Below are 22,529 nucleotides of genomic sequence, written 5' to 3' on the forward strand. Positions count from 1 at the left end.
TCATCATCTTCTTGTGTAATAAGACTGGGTAGATAACTGTCTCCACTTAACAGTCAGTAAAGTCACTTTACTGTCAGAAACAAAGTATTGTGTGCACTTTCAACATATATTTCCTCTCAGTTTTTACTAACGAAATGCAGACTTAAAAAAAATTATATAGGTCAGGAAGAAAATAAATTATGCACGATGAAGGCCACAAATGATATAGTTGTTAAACTAATAGATTGATTAAAAGCAAATAAATTAACAGACCCTGACGAGCTGTTCTCAGAGATTATCAAGGAATGTGAGAACGAGCTAGTTGAAGGAGCTAGTTGTCAACAGATCACTACAAACTGCTATTGGAGATACATGAGTGGCGAAAGGCAGATGTGACACCTTCTTCCTCCTCCTCTTCTTTCATAGGAATAAGATTTTGAGAAGATAGTCCCCACTTAAAAGTTGCTAAGTTCAACTCACTCTCAGTGACAAAGTAATGTGTACATTCCTCAATACTTATTTCTTCTCAGTTTTGCTGAAGATCATACTAGCGAAATTTTAGAAATCAAAAATTATATAGTTCGGGAGGACAATAAGTTATTGAGGATCAAGGTCACTAGTGGCATGGTTCAAGGTCACTAGTGGCATGGTTCAAGGTCACTAGTGGCATGGTTCAAGGTCACTAGTGGCATGGTTCAAGGCCACTAGTGGCATGGTTCAAGGTCACTAGTGGCATGGTTCAAGGTCACTAGTGGCATGGTTCAAGGTCACTAGTGGCATGGTTTAAGGTCACTAGTGGCATGGTTCAAGGTCACTAGTGGTATTGTTCAAGGTCACTAGTGGCATGGTTCAAGGTCACTAGTGGCATGGTTTAAGGTCACTAGTGGCATGGTTCAAGGTCACTAGTGGTATTGTTCAAGGTCACTAGTGGCATGGTTCAAGGTCACTAGTGGCATGGTTCAAGGTCACTAGTGGCGTGGTTCAAGGCCACTAGTGGCATGGTTCAAGGTCACTAGTGGCATGGTTCAAGGTCACTATTGGCATGGTTCAAGGTCACTAGTGGCATGGGTCAAGGTCACTATTGGCATGGTTCAAGGTCACTAGTGGCATGGTTCAAGGTCACTAGTGGCATGGTTCAAGGTCACTAGTGGCATTGTTCAAGGTCACTAGTGGCATGGTTCAAGGTCACTAGTGGCATGGTTTAAGGTCACTAGTGGCATGGTTCAAGGTCACTAGTGGCATTGTTCAAGGTCACTAGTGGCATGGTTCAAGGTCACTAGTGGCATGGTTTAAGGTCACTAGTGGCATGGTTCAAGGTCACTAGTGGCATGGTTTAAGGTCACTAGTGGCATGGTTCAAGGTCACTAGTGGCATTGTTCAAGGTCACTAGTGGCATGGTTCAAGGTCACTAGTGGCATGGTTTAAGGTCACTAGTGGCATGGTTCAAGGTCACTAGTGGCATGGTTCAAGGTCACTAGTGGCATTGTTCAATATCACTAGTGGCATGGTTCAAGGTCACTAGTGGCATGGTTTAAGGTCACTAGTGGCATGGTTCAAGGTCACTAGTGGTATTGTTCAAGGTCACTAATGGCATGGTTCAAGGTCACTAGTGGCATGGTTCAAGGTCACTAGTGGCGTGGTTCAAGGCCACTAGTGGCATGGTTCAAGGTCACTAGTGGCATGGTTCAAGGTCACTATTGGCATGGTTCAAGGTCACTAGTGGCATGGGTCAAGGTCACTAGTGGCATGGTTCAAGGTCACTAGTGGCATGGTTCAAGGTCACTAGTGGCATGGTTCAAGGTCACTAGTGGCATGGTTTAAGGTCACTAGTTACATGGTTCAAGGTCACTAGTGGCATGGTTCAAGGTCACTAGTGGCATGGTTCAAGGTCACTAGTGGAATTGTTCAAGGTCACTAGTGGCATGGTTCAAGGTCACTAGTGGCATGGTTCAAGGTCACTAGTGGCATGGTTCAAGGTCACTAGTGGCATGGTTCAAGGTCACTAGTGGCATGGTTCAAGGTCACTAGTGGCATGGTTCAAGGTCGCTAGTGGCATGGTTCAAGGTCACTAGTGGCATGGTTCAAGGTCACTAGTGGTATTGTTCAAGGTCACTAGTGGCATGGTTCAAGGTCACTAGTGGCATGGTTCAAGGCCACTAGTGGCATGGTTCAAGGTCACTAGTGGCATGGTTCAAGGTCACTAGTGGCATGGTTCAAGGTCACTAGTGGTATTGTTCAAGGTCACTAGTGGCATGGTTCAAGGTCACTAGTGGCATGGTTCAAGGCCACTAGTGGAATGGTTCAAGGTCACTAGTGGCATGGTTCAAGGTCACTAGTGGCATGGTTCAAGGTCACTAGTGGCATGGTTCAAGGTCACTAGTGGCATGGTTCAAGGTCTCTAGTGGCATGGTTCAAGGTCTCTAGTGGCATGGTTCAAGGTCACTAGTGGCATGGGTCAAGGTCACTAGTGGCAGTCAAGGTCACTAGTGGCATGGTTCAAGGTCACTAGTGGCATGGTTTCAAGGTCACTAGTGGCATGGTTCAAGGTCACTAGTGGCATGGTTCAAGGTCACTAGTGGCATGGTTCAAGGTCACTAGTGGCATGGTTCAAGGTCACTAGTGGCATGGTTCAAGGTCACTAGTGGCATGGTTCAAGGTCACTAGTGGCATGGTTCAAGGTCACTAGTGGCTAGTGGCATGGTTGGTTCAAGGTCACTAGTGGCATGGTTCAAGGCCACTAGTGGAATGGTTCAAGGTCACTAGTGGCATGGTTCAAGGTCACTAGTGGCATGGTTCAAGGTCACTAGTGGCATGGTTCAAGGTCACTAGTGGCATGGTTCAAGGTCACTAGTGGCATGGTTCAAGGTCACTAGTGGCATGGTTCAAGGTCACTAGTGGCATGGTTCAAGGTCACTAGTGGCATGGTTCAAGGTCACTAGTGGCATGGTTCAAGGTCACTAGTGGCATGGTTCAAGGTCACTAGTGGCATGGTTCAAGGTCACTAGTGGCATGGTTCAAGGTCACTAGTGGCATGGTTCAAGGTCACTAGTGGCATGGTTCAAGGTCACTAGTGGTATTGTTCAAGGTCACTAGTGGCATGGTTCAAGGTCACTAGTGGCATGGTTCAAGGCCACTAGTGGCATGGTTCAAGGTCACTAGTGGCATGGTTCAAGGTCACTAGTGGCATGGTTCAAGGTCACTAGTGGCATGGTTCAAGGTCACTAGTGGCATGGTTCAAGGTCACTAGTGGCATGGTTCAAGGTCACTAGTGGCATGGTTCAAGGTCACTAGTGGCATGGTTCAAGGTCGCTAGTGGCATGGTTCAAGGTCACTAGTGGCATGGTTCAAGGTCACTAGTGGCATGGTTCAAGGTCACTAGTGGCATGGTTCAAGGTCACTAGTGGCATGGTTCAAGGTCACTAGTGGCATGGTTCAAGGTCACTAGTGGCATGGTTCAAGGTCACTAGTGGCATGGTTCAAGGTCACTAGTGGCATGGTTCAAGGTCACTAGTGGCATGGTTCAAGGTCACTAGTGGCATGGTTCAAGGTCACTAGTGGCATGGTTCAAGGTCACTAGTGGCATGGTTCAAGGTCACTAGTGGCATGGTTCAAGGTCACTAGTGGCATGGTTCAAGGTCACTAGTGGCATGGTTCAAGGTCACTAGTGGCATGGTTCAAGGTCACTAGTGGCATGGTTCAAGGTCACTAGTGGCATGGTTCAAGGTCACTAGTGGCATGGTTCAAGGTCACTAGTGGCATGGTTCAAGGTCACTAGTGGCATGGTTCAAGGTCACTAGTGGCATTGTTCAAGGTCACTAGTGGCATGGTTCAAGGTCACTAGTGGCATGGTTCAAGGCCACTAGTGGCGTGGTTCAAGGTCACTAGTGGCATGGTTCAAGGTCACTAGTGGCATGGTTCAAGGTCACTAGTGGCATGGTTCAAGGTCACTAGGTTCACTAGTGGCATGGTTCAAGGTCACTAGTGGCATGGTTCAAGGTCACTAGTGGCATGGTTCAAGGTCACTAGTGGCATGGTTCAAGGTCACTAGTGGCATGGTTCAAGGTCACTAGTGGCATGGTTCAAGGTCACTAGTGGCATGGTTCAAGGTCACTAGTGGCATGGTTCAAGGTCACTAGTGGCATGGTTCAAGGTCACTAGTGGCATGGTTCAAGGTCACTAGTGGCATGGTTCAAGGTCACTAGTGGCATGGTTCAAGGTCACTAGTGGCATGGTTCAAGGTCACTAGTGGCATGGTTCAAGGTCACTAGTGGCATGGTTCAAGGTCACTAGTGGCATGGTTCAAGGTCACTAGTGGCATGGTTCAAGGTCACTAGTGGCATGGTTCTAGTGGCAGGTTCAACTAGTGGCATGGTTCACGGTCACTAGTGGCATGGTTCAAGGTCACTAGTGGCATGGTTCAAGGTCACTAGTGGCATGGTTCAAGGTCACTAGTGGCATGGTTCAAGGTCACTAGTGGCATGGTTCAAGGTCACTAGTGGCATGGTTCAAGGTCACTAGTGGCGTGGTTCAAGGTCACTAGTGGCATGGTTCAAGGTCACTAGTGGCATGGTTCAAGGTCACTAGTGGCATGGTTCAAGGTCACTAGTGGCATGGTTCAAGGTCCCTAGTGGCATGGATCAAGGTCACTAGTGGCAGTTCAAGGTCACTAGTGGCATGGTTCAAGGTCACTAGTGGCATGGTTCAAGGCATGGTTCACTAGTGGCATGGTTCAAGGTCACTAGTGGCATGGTTCAAGGTCACTAGTGGCATGGTTCAAGGTCACTAGTGGCATGGTTCAAGGTCACTAGTGGCATGGTTCAAGGTCACTAGTGGCATGGTTCAAGGTCACTAGTGGCATGGTTCAAGGTCACTAGTGGCATGGTTCAAGGTCGCTAGTGGCATGGTTCAAGGTCACTAGTGGCATGGTTCAAGGTCACTAGTGGCATGGTTCAAGGTCACTAGTGGCATTGTTCAAGGTCGCTAGTGGCATGGTTCAAGGCCACTAGTGGCATGGTTCAAGGTCGCTAGTGGCATGGTTCAAGGCCACTAGTGGCATGGTTCAAGGTCGCTAGTGGCATGGTTCAAGGCCACTAGTGGCATGGTTCAAGGTCGCTAGTGGCATGGTTCAAGGTCGCTAGTGGCATGGTTCAAGGTCGCTAGTGGCATGGTTCAAGGTCGCTAGTGGCATGGTTCAAGGTCGCTAGTGGCATGGTTCAAGGTCGCTAGTGGCATGGTTCAAGGTCGCTAGTGGCATGGTTCAAGGTCGCTAGTGGCATGGTTCAAGGTCACTAGTGGCATGGTTCAAGGTCGCTAGTGGCATGGTTCAAGGTCGCTAGTGGCATGGTTCAAGGTCACTAGTGGCATGGTTCAAGGTCGCTAGTGGCATGGTTCAAGGTCACTAGTGGCATGGTTCAAGGTCGCTAGTGGCATGGTTCAAGGTCACTAGTGGCATGGTTCAAGGTCGCTAGTGGCATGGTTCAAGGTCACTAGTGGCATGGTTCAAGGTCGCTAGTGGCATGGTTCAAGGTCGCTAGTGGCATGGTTCAAGGTCGCTAGTGGCATGGTTCAAGGTCGCTAGTGGCATGGTTCAAGGTCGCTAGTGGCATGGTTCAAGGTCGCTAGTGGCATGGTTCAAGGTCGCTAGTGGCATGGTTCAAGGTCGCTAGTGGCATGGTTCAAGGTCGCTAGTGGCATGGTTCAAGGTCACTAGTGGCATGGTTCAAGGTCACTAGTGGCATGGTTCAAGGTCACTAGTGGCATGGTTCAAGGCCACTAGTGGCATGGTTCAAGGTCACTAGTGGCATGGTTCAAGGTCACTAGTGGCATGGTTCAAGGTCGCTAGTGGCATGGTTCAAGGTCGCTAGTGGCATGGTTCAAGGTCGCTAGTGGCATGGTTCAAGGTCGCTAGTGGCATGGTTCAAGGTCGCTAGTGGCATGGTTCAAGGTCGCTAGTGGCATTTTCTCAAGCAAATATGCTGGGTAAAACCTAGAGCTGTTCACAAGGGTTATATAAGGAATATGATTTACTGAGCCCATCAAGGTTGATGGATTGATTAAATCATCTTTCGTGGTATGCTAAGCTAGCATACAACTAGCTAGTGGTATGCTAGCTTAGCATACCACTAGCTAGTTGTCAACAGATCAGTACAAACTGTTAAGGTGCCAGATGAAGGGAAAATTTCGAGAAACGTGAGTAAATTTGGCAGGCAGGAACGACCTCAGAGATAGGTCACTAGCTTCAAATTATAGACTCATTAGGCTAACTTTTGTGAGAAAATTGATAGAAGTAGATCGAAGCCACCTTGAAAAATACAAAGTGAACATTGAATCTCAGCACGATTTTATAAATTGGCGTTTTTGCCTTACGACCTTACTAATTTTTTTCACAAAGGAATTTGATGTGGTAGATAATGATAATTAATACGATAATGTGTTTATGGACTTCAGTATGGCCTTTGGTAGATTTAGACGGAGTAAATTGTTAAAGAAAGTAGAGACACGCGGAACAGAAGTGGAAATTTTATTCTTAATCTAGGTGTGGCTGAACGATAACCCACAGAGTTTGAATAAATGGGAAGATATCGATGGGGCCGCACTACAAGTGGCGTTTTACAAGGATCAGTAATGGGCCTTTTGTTGGTCACAAGAGTATAATAAATGACATAAATGAGGGGAATACAAAGCTACATAATGAGGTTTTCCGAACGTTTTAAGCTCTCTGTGAACGAAAGTAACGTTGCCTAGGTTAGAGCAACTGTAACAGCAGGTTAAGGAGGAGTTAGAGGAAGCCAAGAGACAGTTACAGCAACTGATCAAAGTAAACAAAAGGACTCGAAGTAATCCTCTTGTGATGAAACCTCAAGATAACAAACGAAGCTGGACAGTGGTAGGTCAGATAGGAATGAAGCCGAAAATATAAAGGAAGGTTAGAGAGGCGGAAATGGAAAAGATCAAGAAGACTGCTGTGGAAACCTCCAACGACTTCTTTGTTCTGCCAGATATTGGTAGACTACTTGGAACAACACAGTGGACTACACCAAGGAAGGTAAAAACATTATTATTGTGACAGTCAGCTTAGGTATATGGATAGAGAGTTTTGTTTGCAGGATGAGAGTAGGAAACAGACGTCGTGCTTTCCTGGAGCTGAGACAGAGGATAGGGTATTGTTAGCTGTCTTGACCACATTATGAACAGTAATAGGATCATTCCTGTTATCTCTGTCAGGCAATGACGTTGTGTCAGCTGTTAATTAACTTTAGCCAAACTGATTGGAGCAATTTGACAGGATATCTTAAGTCTTGTGACTTTCTTGGTGAGTGATAGAGAAAACTAGAGGAAATAACCTGCTGGACTTGATTCTTATTAGCAACGAATCATTAATTTATAACCTTGAGGTTAATGATGAGGTTAAGGAAAGCAATCACAAATCATTCAGTTTCAGTATATCAAGGAATAGATTTATTAACTATAGTTTAATCAGTGTCCCTCATTTACAAGCAGCTGATTTTGTGGCACCGAGGGCTAGGCTGATACAGTGGTCGGAGAAATGGCAGTTGCAGTTTAATGTTGACAAATGTAAGGTTCTAAGCTTGCGAAAAGAGAATAAGCATGTCACCCTGAATCCGAAAAGGATTTAAGAGTTCTGGCTAGCAGCAATATAAAGCCAAGACAACAGTGCATGTGTGTTCTCAGTGAAGCTAATAGAACTCCTGGACACTATCATGGTAATTAATAAATAATAGGAGTCCTCAGATAATACTTCCGCTTTATATATTTTTGGTAAGGCTTTATTTAGCTCATGCTGCACAGTTCTGGTAACCGTTTTTCAGAATGGACATACATGCTCTTTAAAGTATACTCAAAGGAATGACAAAATTGATCCAGTGTATCAGAAATCCTTCCTACAAGAATAGACTGAGAGCACTAAATCTGCACTCCGGAAAGGCGTAGAATTAGAGTGGAGGAAGAATATAATTGAGGATAGTGAGGCTCAGGTTAGAGTATGTCGGAGAGAGGGAGATTATTTTCCAATAAAAGTAGTTCTTAGCCATGGATATGTGATGTCACTGTGGTTGTTAAATAAATTTATAGATGGGGTTTTAAGAGAAGTGAATATTCGGTTGTTGGGAAGAACTTTAACATTAAAACCAAAAATTTAACACAAAGTAGTTGTTACAGTTGCTTGTTGTTGATGACACTGTGCATTTGGAAGATTCTGAAGAGAAGTTGCAGAGGTTGATGGGCGAAGTGGAGGATGTGTTTAAGAAGTATATAAAAAGTAAACATAGGAAAGTGCAAGATGATGTGGATAAAAAATAGGTAATGAAAAATTGGATATCAGATTTCCGGGAGTATGGAGGAAGTGAATGTATTCAGATATTTTGGAGTGGACTTACCAACAGATGTGTGTGTGAAAGATGAAATGAGCCATAGATCTGATGTGAGTTAAAAGATGAGTTGTGCACTGAGGAGATATCTATGGAATCAAAGAGGGGAATGTACAAGTGTTTAGTGTAACTAATGTTCTTATATGGGTGTGAAGCATGGGTGGTGAATGTTGCAACAAGGAGAAGGCTGGAGGCAGTGAAGATGTCATGTCAGAGGGCAATGTGTGGAGTGATTATGTAGAGTCTGTAGTTTTAGATTAGAAGGGAGTGTGGGGTTTGTAAAAGGGCAGACGAAGGGTTGTTTAGGTAGTTTGGACACTAAGAGGGGATGGAACGGAATATAAAATGACTTGGAGGGCATATAAATCTGTACTGGAAGGAAGGTGGGGTAGGGATCGTCCTAGGAAAGGTTGGTGGGAGGGGGTGGAGGTGGTGGGAGGGGGTGGAGGTGGTTTTGTGTGCATAAGGGTAAGATTTCAAGCAAACGTGCACGAACGTGTTAGACAAGAGCAAATGGAGACAAACGGTTTTTATGACTTGATTAGTTGTTAGAGAGTGAGCAAAAAAACATTTATGATGGGATTAAGGGAACCGGTTAGCCGGACTTGAGTCCTGGAGGTGGAAATTACAGTGCCTACCCTCTGAAGGAGAGGTGGAGATATAGTGCAGATTTGTAACTGTAGTATCGGCACACCTCTGGCAGGACAGTGATGGAGTGAGTGGTGATATGTTTATTTTCGGCCGCCCTGACTCGGTGGGAATCGGCTGATGTGCCGAACAGGTAAAGCTTGCGATTTTTGCTTAAATAGCAATGCTCTTCTTGCCGAATAAGGCAAGCGAAAATTTGTGTATGCAATAATATCGCAAAAAATAATTCAGAACCTAACGAAAAGAAATATTTCATTGTATTCGTTTATTAAGTTATTGTAAACGTATATATAATATATTTAATGGACTAGGTTAAATGAAATTGTGCTTGTTATAATAAGGTTAGATAAGTTTCCTAAGGTTTTTTGGTACAAAATCCTTAATTTTTATATTACATGAATGAAAAAAAATCTCTAAAGGAATAAGGGAAAATTTTAGAAAGGACTTAAATTTCAAAAGAGTTCATTTTAATTGACCAGTTTTAACTAACTGACCAGTTTTACTAGTGCGGGTTATTTGTGAAATATTTCCCTTATTCCCTTCACTTATTCTGTCACTTATACCTTATTGCTGAACAGAGAAATTTCCCTTCACTGTGAATATGCAGTCCACAACACTCAGTGTAACTAGCTGGATAATATCTTTGGGGTACCGAAAAGGGAAATTATAAAGTACTTCCTCGAGTGGACAGCACAGTAACATTAAAACTCACAAAAGATCATTCGTAATGTTCAAACTCTGAAGTCTCTAAGATCCTCACAGATTTTTTATTTGAACTTCCAAAATATTACCAGTTATTGGAGGTTAACAAAATGGTTACTTTGACAAGTTATATACTGCAGAACTGACAGCCAATTACAGGCTGTGCTGGTAACCTGATTTATAGGTTTTAATTGTTTCATACATGGAACGTGGCAGATCTGGCTGACAATTTTACAAGTTCTTCACTTCTTTTTGTAAGTATTTTCAACCTCTTATTGAAACTGCTGCTGACTTGATAATTCGCAATGACTGTCTGTCAATAAATAAACAGGAGAATGGATGGGGGACTCGAACCTTGGCGCTGACACGCAGCAGGTCCGTTGCTGTACCACTGAGCTGAGACTTTCATTAGGAAGGTTTCACATATTTGTCTCAGTGGCCACCAACTGTGACCTCACTGTCGCTTCCCACAGCCCCACAAGTCGGACCGAAACCTCGTCGTAAGCTCCTCTATGTGCTGGTTATTTGTGTATTGTGTATTCTGTTCTAATAACTCTCAAAGCCATATAGCCCATAACTCAAGATAAATCGTAAGGAACGATTGTTAGTGAATGAACAGAAGAATGGAAAGAGACTAGACCTCTTATCTTGACACGTAGCAAGTCCAGTGTTGTACGACAGGGCTAGAGAGACTTTCCAATAGGAGGCTGTCACATTCAGCAGTAAGGTCATCATATGTGACCTTACTACCCGATCCATCATCCCAAAAGCTTTCATAATCCACCTTTCCTCCTGTCTCCCAAAGTTATATACGTAATCCATACTCACAAGAATGGACGGGAACAAGACCCGTGGTTTTCAGTGGTTCAGAGAACCTTCAGGTTGATAAATTAGACACATGTGCAACACTTGGGTATCTGTAATGAGGAAGCGTTGTGATGAAGCTTCTGTGTGGCGAAACGTTTCCTCATTGAAGATACCCAAGTGTTGCACATATATCTAATTTATCAACACCGTGGTCCTGACACTCAGCAGGTCCAATGCAGTACCACTGAGCTACGAGGATTTCAATTAAAGTTTGACAGACTTCTGTATGGAACGAACGTAACAATTCTATGGAAGGCCGAGACTAGATCCCGTGGGTTGCCAATCCTCTTATGTTAAATCTCCCACTCTACCACTGTTTTACAAATGGTAACAAATACTGTTCCAACTAGAAACTGGTTCAAATGGAAAAGTTAGTGCCAGGCACTGTTATCACTCCATCCCTCCAGTAACTTATGGTAGGTCTAGACCTTGTCTCTTCTGCATTTATCAATTATTTGATAATTCGTCAAATGGGGGTCATCCACATATCATGCATTGGGTTGGATGAGATGTGGAAGGTGATGGGTAAGTGATCAGAGCGGGAGAGCTCAGCTCCATGGTCTGGAACATGGAGCTGAATTCTTCTCCAGGATGAGGGACTGACCACCTTACCCAATTTCTCCGAAGTTGATGGACTGATTACATCTTCTTTCGTCGTCACATTGGCTGCCTACAATCTATTCTCAGTATTTGAATAAAGAAGTTTACAGCGTAGGCGAAACGTTTTAACAATAAAACTACCCAACTCATCAACTTGTCGGTACTTTATAGCATTGTCAACATATACCACAGCACTGCAGAAATGCTTTACACAGGAGAGGTTAATACCAGACACTGACAGGTCTCTTGATGCAGGTTTTAATCACTCTGTGTAATACAATAACATTAGTGTTGGAAATGATGGCTGTCCAGAGCAACTGGTATTATTTTTTGGGTGGACAAACACTCTAAGGATACTGGAGTGATGTCATAAATTTTTGGAATAACAGTCAACAAGTAACATTCGATAAAGATAAAAGAAATTTTGGAAAAGCAAAGTTGAATAAGGAAAATGTGCGGAGGATAAAATTTAACATAGTTTATAATAACAGTCGAAGCGCCTAGAATAAAATTAATAAATTACGTCTGGTAGCAAGAGCAGAAAATATTGATGTTATAGCAATAACTGAAACTTGGCTTAATTTAAAGAATCTGGACATGACTGTTCCAGGTTGATGGAAATAACGGGAAGTGGGGTGAGGGTACCATTATGTCCGGGATAACATGAATTGTTGCATAAAATTAGCCATAGAAGTCTATGGATTAGACAGAATTTGATTCGGTAGAATTTGTAGGCCAAGAAAAAATGATTTTAGGTGTTATATACCGACCCCCTAACATGGTAGTACTTGACCTTAAATTTGAAGTTCAGTGACTAGTTCAGTGTTGCTTCTTAAAACAGTATGTAACATAACCTACCACATGTAATAATCTGCTAGACCTGGTTTTACCAAATAAGGAAAAACCTCATTAATAATCCAGAGATCACTGAGGAGCTAACACATGTTATCACAAGATAACATGTGTTAAGATACATGAATAACGATTTTCGTTCAGCCGGTTATAATGGATTTAGAGAACACTTGTCCAGCTTTGACTGGAGATATCTGTCTGATGATTCTGTTGACGACGATACTTACAATCATGAAAGGTTTTACGATTATCACTTTTTTCTTTATAATTTACAACGCTGAAGACTAAGACACTTGTAAAACATTTGGGAATTTTCATTACGGAGATGTATTGCCAGCCAGTGGCTTCTTCAGTCCAGTACAGAGGAGAACGGTGGAAGATGGGGAGAATTTCGAGGTAATTAGTCTTTGATAGAGTACCTCACAAGAGATTGTTAAGAAAATTGGCAGTTCATGGTAAAGGAGAAGTTCTAGCATGAATCAAGGTATCGCTGACCGATAGAAAGCAGAGAGTTTGCATTAATGGGGACCGGTTACTAGTGACGTTCCACGTCACTAGTAACCAGTTGTTCATAATATACATTAATGACCTTGACGAGGGAATAACGAGTGACATGAGTAAATTAGCTAATAACACAAAAATAAGCCGAATAGATTCTGAGGAAGAGAGTGAGCTTGAGGAGGCTTTGTTACTGCGCTGCTCACTCCAGTCCCCGTACCTGACTTACTGACCTGCCTCATGGAAGTACTTAACAACTTACCTATGCCATACCACAAGGATGTTATCATTTAACTAGCTAAAATGAGTAGTGGACTGCAAATTCGCATTAAAGATAAAGTTGGATGCCCAAAAGCCAAAGATGGCGATGGTAAACCCATTGTTTCCTGTAATATGAACTTGACGATAAGTAAGACACTAAGTGTCAGTTTTGGGTTTATATCTTGGAATATTTGGTCAGATCTTTGAGAACAAATAGTTAATCAAACAAAAATCTCATTCAGTGGCATAAATAAGATCTGTGAAGCTACAGGTAACACTGTAAACATGGAAACATTGACAGTGTTGTCCAGACGATCCACTACCATATACCTGACAACATTACTCTCTCAACACATTAGAGACAAACTTTCCTGTGTAATAATGAACACTCACTACAGTTACTTTGTTATGAGTTCTTCTTTTTTATTCTTTTAATTTTTCTCTTTTCTTTTTTCTGTATTAATTTGATATTTAGCGAATGTTTAGATCTGGTTCTAGTAATTTATTTTCAATGATTTTGTAGAGTGATAATGGAGTAAGTTAAGAATATCTTTGAGGTTGACGGCAACTGTTAGATGCTGTATAACTACCAGTATTGTTTTATTTGTCTTAAAGTTAGAAGTATCACTGATAATTTCACCTATAACAGGTTATCAATCCAGTCCCTGGGTAATGAGACGGTGAGACTATCACCACAACATCTCATCAGCTGCGACAGACGAGGTCAACGAGGGTGTCGGGGAGGACACGTGGACAGGGCCTGGCAATACCTCAGGAAATTTGGGTGAGTCCTGCATGATAAAGTTCTGTCTTTTAGAAAATAAACACAGGTCATTTGCACAGACTAACTCACATAGAGATAGAATACAAAAATAATAATATATAATTCGGCGCCACACCGAGGTCCTCTTCCATAGGATGATGTGTAGAGCACTCACCCACTGTTGTAGTATCTCCATGTTGGTTCATTTCTCTCTAAATATTCCCAGGGATATTATATTGAGTTTCTCTGATTTAGTTTACAGTATATAATCTTTAAACACGCAAAAATCTGTTAATAACATTGCTATACGCTAATTTGAACAGGTCTAAGTGTAAGTGCTGTGATAACTTCACCAGTTGGACTGAATTTGAGGATCTCTTTCGTTCTTACCTTCTCACTCCAGTTCATTGCAATCCATACTTGTTGTTGAACCAACATGTTCTTGTTAAACAATTTCCTGGCGAATTCATGCGAGACTTTGCTCCCCGTTTTGGCAAATTATTAAATGCATTCAGTATTGCAACAGTCATCTACTCTAGTCCGTGAGGAGGGTAGGCAATTTGCTCTAGATTTTTGGCAAAATTGTTGTATTTGGTGCCATCCAAAAAATTATACCATCTTCCTTATGCCCATGTTCACAGTCACGTGGAGCCTTTGAAGGTTCCTCTTCAGGTCCATCTTTCCTTCTTTGGAACCTGAGTCCCAAGGGTCTGTTACCCATGCAACAAATAATGTTGTTGCCTATGTGACGAATCGTAATTTTTCTCAGGATTGTAACATTCCTTCCCGTCCCTCTTCCCAGGTCGAGTGCAGCCAGTAACCACTCAGTTCGAAGCACAAAAAGCGATAATAATAATAATGCCAAAACGTGTTTCAACTATGGCAAAAAAAAGTCAAAGTTATGGATGAAGACAAGATTCTCAGAACAGTCAGAACTCGCATCAAGCGGTGGGTTCGGAGGGATCCACGTGCCCTGTCCTGAACGTCTAGTTCTGACAGATGATATTCAGTACCTCATCCCTTTGTAAAACTCTTTTGATGCTTTCATTAGTTTTGAGGCGTTGTGTGAGTCTCGTTACTTTGACGAAGGTCCTTTACGGGGATGAAGAGGGAAAATCTTTACAGATGCTAATATATCTGACTGTCTGCACGTTCATTCTAGTGTAACCAAAGGTCCTCGAGTCGAAACTACCATGTTCGATTAGCCTGTCCATGTGTTCGTGGAGTGAGGATAGCAAGTGAGTATTGTACGTTCTAAGTTCTTCAAGGATAAGCGAATTCGTCATGTTCTGCTTGTGAAACCTACTCGTATTACCATCCTCATCTTCTCTATCTACGGCCGAATATTCACTTCGTCCAGTCTAGTTGTAGACCAGATCAAATTCCCTGGTGATCTCCATGTGGTATTTGCATCGTTGCTCGATCTGCAACTTGTGATTGACTTATTTTTCAGTGGCATGCCCGAATTGGTGACTCGAGAGTTCCATTCTGGTGCTACCAGTTTTGTTCTGAAATTTACCATACGGCATCGAATATGAGAATCGGCATAAGCTTTTGCAGACTTGTACATTTCCTAGTAACATAACCAAGTGATAAGGCACTGGGAATCCTAATCCACGACCTCTCTCTCTCTCTCTCTCTCTTTCCCACAGTTGTCTTAGATATCAGAAGATGCTCAGACAGTCTTAGGCACTAGGAATTCTTCTGCAATACCTGCTAGTTCATGTAGCATTTCATCCACATTGCTGTGGCAACATTGCCACTGAGGTTGGATCTGTAGAGGAGGGTCTTCCCAAGCGGAAATATGTCAACTAAAATAACAGGACGCCAGCCTCATCAGATGGGATTTAAGTGACCCCTTGGATGTGTAGTCATTCGTCCAGAAGGTATTAACCTGCCATGTGGGAAAATTGCCTACAAAAGGAGCAAAAAGTGTGAAGTGAGGGGATAGACTTAGCGATCTGAAGGGACAGACCGCTAGGTCAGTCAACGTGAGCCGACGGAACCAGTGTTGTTACCAGATTAAATAACATTAGACAAAAGTTAACACTATGCTAAGGAGCGGAGGGAGAACAGTATGGGGTGGGTACACAGTGGATGTCTGGTTATGTAAATGGTGCTTCATATAAGTTCGTATGCGACAAATGTACTTTAGCTCCATTACCCTTTAGTAGTGCCGACCTTGATTTGTCGAACTCTACCTCAATAAATGATCCCATGCCATATATTAATGGTTATGACTGCTTCAAGAATGCAGACCTTCAGTTTATTCATGTCAGTGCTAGGTCACTTTTACCCAGAATGTCAGGAATAATGATTCTAGCAAACAAGACTAAGGCAACAGTTTTAGCCATCTTTGAATCCTGGTTACATGACAAGGTGACTGACGATGACATTAAAATAGGTTACAATATATAACGCTTGGATAGAAATAGACAAGGCGGTGGAGTTTGTGATTGTGTAAGAAATGACTTAACCTACAACCCAAGACCTGATCTGTATGACAATAAACTGACGATTCCATGGTTCGAGGTGTTGCTGGCCAAGACCACAATCATCCTTGGTGGGTTATCCCAGGTTCTCTACACATATACTGCTATGTATGATAATCTGCGTAACTGTATTTGTGTATACTTGAATAAACTTACTAGTTGAATAGACTTACTAGTTACCACCCTCTCACACGTGATCAGTTTATAGAAAACTTTCTAGAGTTTTGTCAAGGATTCAGCAAATTGTTGGATAATAATGCTCTAAGACCAGAATAACTGTTATCAACAGCATAATAACGGGCTATGTAACAGGTATAAGCAGCTTCTAGAATTAGTTACACACAATTATTGCACCAACCCAGAACACAGTTCTCAGCCAGCATACTTGGCCACATAAAATGTAACCGCTCTTATAACAGTTTGTCAGTCGTCATTACCGCAAGTCTTAGTGATCATTTCATCATTTATTGCGCCAGGAGAATCATTAGGGAACAGATAGGCCTACAAAGGACAATACAAATGAAGTCAACTAGAAGATAACTTGTAGTTTATTCATAATCTATTATGACTGACCGTATCGAAGGCCTTTTGCAAGTCTAAGATCGCCATACCTATGAGATTCTCAAGCGACGTTACAGTTCTCAGGTGGTCCATCAGATTAATTAGGGAGGTGTCGCTCGAGTAAGATCTCCTGAAACCTGACTGGTGTCTATGGAGAATGTTTTTGTCATTTAGATACTTAACTACTTGACAGTACATCGCTTTCTCTAGAATTCTGGACATAATCTTGAGTCTACCTGGAGGATATTCCGAGGAATAACGCCCCTGCGGCTCTGTCCACGACCAGACCTGCATGTGGATCAGGGCCTGATCAACCAGGCGTTTATTACTGGCACGCATAGTCCAACGTACGAACCACAGCCCGGCTGATCCAGTACCGGCTTTAAGGCAACCAGGGATTTATTGGTAATTCCCCTTATGCATGGTGGAAGGCTGTTGAATAGTCTTGGGCCCCGGACACTTATTGTGTTTTCTCTTAGTGTACCAATGACTCCCCTACTTTCATTGGGGGTATTTTGCACCGCCTGCCACTGAGTATACTAACAGGCCTATAGTTGCTGACATCAGGCCTACTAGTTTTCTTAAAGATAGGAATAACTCTGGCCTCCTTGAACCCCTCCGGTACAGTATTAGTGGTGATGGACAAAATTATTATGTGAGCAATGAGGAGTGGTAATTCTGAGGCGCCATCTTTTAGGAATTTGTCTAGGATGTTAATTCATTCACGTAATGGTTTCCACTTTCCTGATTACTACAACTTGTGTACCAGTATTAAACAGTGTCACATTATCACCGCAGTTCTTGTTGCAACCACCACTTGACCTCACTAAACTTGATCTCGCAATTTATTGACCTCATATGTAACCTGCTTTTGCAATTTAATGACCTCGTGCGACCTGTGTTTCTCCAAATGTGACCTCAGGGTTCTTGTTTGCCACATAAGGTTCCTTCCTGTGAAACACTGTACTAAAGAAGAGTCTCTTAAACCAGTGTTTTTATTCCCACTTGCCGCCTCTTGATACTGTCTACCCTCGCCAGGTCTAGATATCATTGCTAGATGATATCTAGGAGTATTTATAGGTACTGGATGTTGCTTTCATTGCTGGGTGTGTCAGTGCTAGTTGCAGGTGTCAAGCTTAGCTGTCATACGTATTTATAGATTTCAATGTTAATTGAATATGTGGCAGTCTCAGGTGTTGCAGGTGTCATCACTTTACCATTACTTAGGTAACCTCCAGCAGGGTATGGATAACAGTTGTCGGATGACGGTGCCACGTGTATTTAGCAGGTGTCAGTGCCATATATAGGTAACATTGCCAAAACTTAGCGCCAATAATATATTATTAACCGTGAATTAACTGGGAAATGAATAGCTGATATAATACTTATGGGGTTAATTGTAGATAAGTACGAAAAGGTCTTCAGGTGTGGGTGTTGACCTAGCTGGAGTGTCGTTCCAGCTGAGACCAGCATCGTAGTGTTGGTGATTCTCTTGGCATTGTGTGCAGGTGTAGAAAGTATTCTCTGACCTGTCATGTGAGCAGCAGTGTAGATCAATTGTTACCTCGAATAATTAACGCTGATAATATACTAGGTGTCAGGGCCAGGTGTAGGTAACTAGTCACTGCAAGGTGATGGTGCCAGATGAAGGTAACAGGTGTCAGTAAAAGGCATCAGCTTTATTAGCAGGTGTCAGTACAGGTGAAGCTATGGTGCTAAGAATAGGTGTCCGAAGGAAGTACGGGTTCCAATGTCAGGTGAAGGTATCAGTGTTAGGTGTAGGTTCCACTGTCAGGTATAGTTGTCAGGTCAGCGTGAAGTGTAAGTGTCATCCAGGTATAGGAGACATTTCCAGAAATTGGCATCAATCACAGGTATAGATGTTAGTGTCAGGTGTACATAACGAGTGTTAGCGCCAGTGCCAGGTGTAGTTTCCGGTGATGTGTGATGATATCAGTACCAGTCGATGCCTCTCGGTGTCAGGGCAGGAAAGAGGTGTAAGTACCAGGTATAGGTAACAATTGTTGATAATTGTTGATGCAGGTGTGCATAAGGTATCAGTGCCAGGTGTAGACAACATACGTGAGTGCCAAGCATAAGAAGCAGATGTTGGTAGTAAACCTCAGTGCAAGCAATATGTGTAGGCATCAATTCTGTCTATGTGTTAATTAGAGGTATAGGTTTCGGTAATGTGTGTGGTAGGTATCAGTGCCAGCTGTCACTGCCAGGCATCACTGCCAGGTGTCAGTGTCATATGTCAGTGGCCATTACAGATGTCAGTGACTATTTTAGGTATCAATGAGAGATCTCTGTGTCGGTTTAGGAAAGATGTGCCAATGCCAGTTATAGGTAGGAGTCATTGTCATGTGTCAGTGCCAGATGACAGTGCCCACTGAAGGTGACAGTGTCAGACGTAGACAACAAATTTAAGTGCCAGGTGGACGTAACTGGTGTCAGTGCTGGTGTAGGTAAATGTTGTGAGTACCAGTGTTGTGAGTGCCAGTGTAGGAAATAGTTGTTAGTTTCAGGGTTACATGTCAGTGAGTCATGTGTAGGTGTCAGTGTCAGGCATATGACTCAGTGTCAGGTGTAGGTATCAGTGCTAAATGTAGGTGCCAGGTGCTGATGTCAGTGACTGGTGCGGGTGTCAGTGCCTAGCTCGGCGTCAGCATCATTTGTAGGTGTCAGTGCCAGGTGTAGGCTTCATTGTCTTTCGTAGATGTTACTGCTAAATTATCATAATTTACAAACTGAATCATTTCAAACATTGACCTTCATACAGGTCGAAAAATGAAGCTATCGGTATTTATATTCCCATATATGACTTAAAAAATAAAATTACGAAGCTTAATCATTTTTTTTATGATTTCTGTCAATAAAAGTGATATCTATACAATATCTAAGGCAAAATCCGCAATTTATTTTTAGACATACATTACTTACAACTTTATTTACAAATAATAATAAAACAATGATTTCGTACACTGTGACAAACAATTTTATATATAAACGAGGTACAAATGATCCACATCAACCAGACCATAAATTACGTATCCATGACAGATACAATGTTGTGAGAAGAGCAGCCAACAGACTGGCACACTTGGGCAGACATGGGGCACCAGTAGTGATCATCATGGAACCTTAGGTAGACATACAAAGGTTCAAGTACGAGACTAACTCCTGATTACATTGCTATGAACTCTAACTTCCAGAGGCTCGACTCTAGTGGTACACACATAACCAACAAACTTAGGAATCATGAACAAGGTTCTGGACAATAATTTTTGAGATAGAAAGATGTTGGAACCACATACTTCTGACTCACCACCAGTGGTTCTAAGACATACCATAAAAACCCCTGGTGCCAGGCAGTGACCCCTGATGCTACGCAGGGACCCCTGGTGCCAAGCAGGGACCCATGATGCCAGGCAGGTATCCCTGATGCCAGGCAGGTACTCTTGATGCCAGGCAGGGACCCCTGGTGCCAGGCAGTGACCCCTGGTGCCAGGCAGGTACCCCTGATGCCAGGCAGGTACTCCTGATGCCAGGCAGGGACCCATGATGCCAGGCAGGTACCCATGATGCCAGGCAGGTACCCCTGATGCCAGGCAGGTATCCCTGATGCCAGGCAGGTACCCCTGATGCCAGGCAGATACTCATGATGCCAGGCAGGGACCCCTGATGCCAGGTAGGTACCCCTGATGCCAGGCAGGCACCCCTGATGCCAGGCAGGGACCACTGGTGCCCGGAAGTGACAATACACGTGATAAGTTACAGTAGTGACACAGGTAAGGCGGCCACATCCCCTCCAAGTTCCTTGTCAGTTACCATGAACACTGGAAGAGACGTAATCAACCTACAATTATTAAACCCTCCACCATAATGGCTTCCTATCACATACATAAATCCTCCACCATAATAACTTCCTCTCACATACATAAACCCTCCACCATAATGGCTTCCTATCACATACATAAACCCTCCACCATAATGGCTTCCTATCATATACATAAACCCTCCACCATAATGGCTTCCTCTCACATACATAAACCCTCCACCATAATGGCTTCCTATCACATACATAAACCCTCCACCATAATGGCTTCCTATCACATACATAAACCCTCCACCATAATGGCTTCCTATCACATACATAAACCCTCCACCATAATGGCTTCCTATCACATACATAAACCCTCCACCATAATGGCTTCCTATCACATACATAAACCCTCCACCATAATGGCTTCCTATCACATACATAAACCCTCCACCATAATGGCTTCCTATCATATACATAAACCCTCCACCATAATGGCTTCCTCTCACATACATAAACCCTCCACCATAATGGCTTCCTATCACATACATAAACCCTCCACCATAATGGCTTCCTATCACATACATAAACCCTCCACCATAATGGCTTCCTATCACATACATAAACCCTCCACCATAATGGCTTCCTATCACATACATAAACCCTCCACCATAATGGCTTCCTCTCACATACATAAACCCTCCACCATAATGGCTTCCTCTCACATACATAAACCCTCCATCATAATGGCTTCCTCTCACATACATAAACCCTCCACCATAATGGCTTCCTTTAACATACATAAACCCTCCACCATAATGGCTTCCTATCACATACATAAACCCTCCACCATAATGGCTTCCTATCACATACATAAACCCTCCATCATAATGGCTTCCTCTCACATACATAAACCCTCCACCATAATGGCTTCCTCTCACATACATAAACCCTCCACCATAATGGCTTCCTCTCACATACATAAACCCTCCACCATAATGGCTTCCTCTCACATACATAAACCCTCCACCATAATGGCTTCCTCTCACATACATAAACCCTCCACCATAATGGCTTCCTATCACATACATAAACCCTCCACCATCATGGCTTCCTCTCACATACATAAACCCTCCACCATAATGGCTTCCTCTCACATACATAAACCCTCCACCATAATGGCTTCCTCTCACATACATAAACCCTCCACCATAATGGCTTCCTCTCACATACATAAACCCTACACCATAATGGCTTCCTCTCACATACATAAACCCTCCATCATAATGGCTTCCTCTCACATACATAAACCCTCCACCATAATGGCTTCCTCTCACATACATAAACCCTCCATCATAATGGCTTCCTCTCACATACATAAACCCTCCACCATAATGGCTTCCTCTCACATACATAAACCCTCCACCATAATGGCTTCCTCTCACATACATAAACCCTCCACCATAATGGCTTCCTCTCACATACATAAACCCTCCACCATAATGGCTTCCTATCACATACATAAACCCTGCACCATAATGGCTTCCTATCACATACATAAACCCTCCACCATCATGGCTTCCTCTCACATACATAAACCCTCCACCATAATGGCTTCCTCTCACATACATAAACCCTCCACCATAATGGCTTCCTCTCACATACATAAACCCTCCACAATAATGGCTTCCTCTTACATACATAAACCCTCCATCATAAAGGCTTCCTCTCACATACATAAACCCTCCACCATAATGGCTTCCTCTCACATACATAAACCCTCCACCATAATGGCTTCCTCTCACATACATAAACCCTCCACCATAATGGCTTCCTCTCACATACATAAACCCTCCACCATAATGGCTTCCTCTCACATACATAAACCCTCCACCATAATGGCTTCCTCTCACATACATAAACCCTCCACCATAATGGCTTCCTCTCACATACATAAACCCTCCACCATAATGGCTTCCTCTCACATACATAAACCCTCCACCATAATGGCTTCCTATCATATACATAAACCCTCCACCATAATGGCTTCCTCTCACATACATAAACCCTCCACCATAATGGCTTCCTATCACATA

The 22,529-nt window shown here is 43.1% G+C and overlaps 1 protein-coding gene across 1 annotated transcript in view; it reads left to right on the forward strand.

Annotated features, from left to right (window-relative positions):
• Nucleotides 1-22,529, forward strand: part of LOC128694074 (uncharacterized peptidase C1-like protein F26E4.3) — a 164,335-nt gene that overhangs the window by 68,906 nt on the left and 72,900 nt on the right. The window contains exon 6 of the mRNA XM_070093827.1: nt 13,444-13,578. Within this exon, the coding sequence (XP_069949928.1) occupies nt 13,444-13,578 (135 nt within the window). The remainder of the gene's footprint in view (nt 1-13,443; nt 13,579-22,529) is intronic.

The sequence above is a fragment of the Cherax quadricarinatus genome, chromosome 43 (genome assembly GCF_038502225.1).
Source record: "Cherax quadricarinatus isolate ZL_2023a chromosome 43, ASM3850222v1, whole genome shotgun sequence".
NCBI lineage: Eukaryota > Metazoa > Arthropoda > Malacostraca > Decapoda > Parastacidae > Cherax > Cherax quadricarinatus.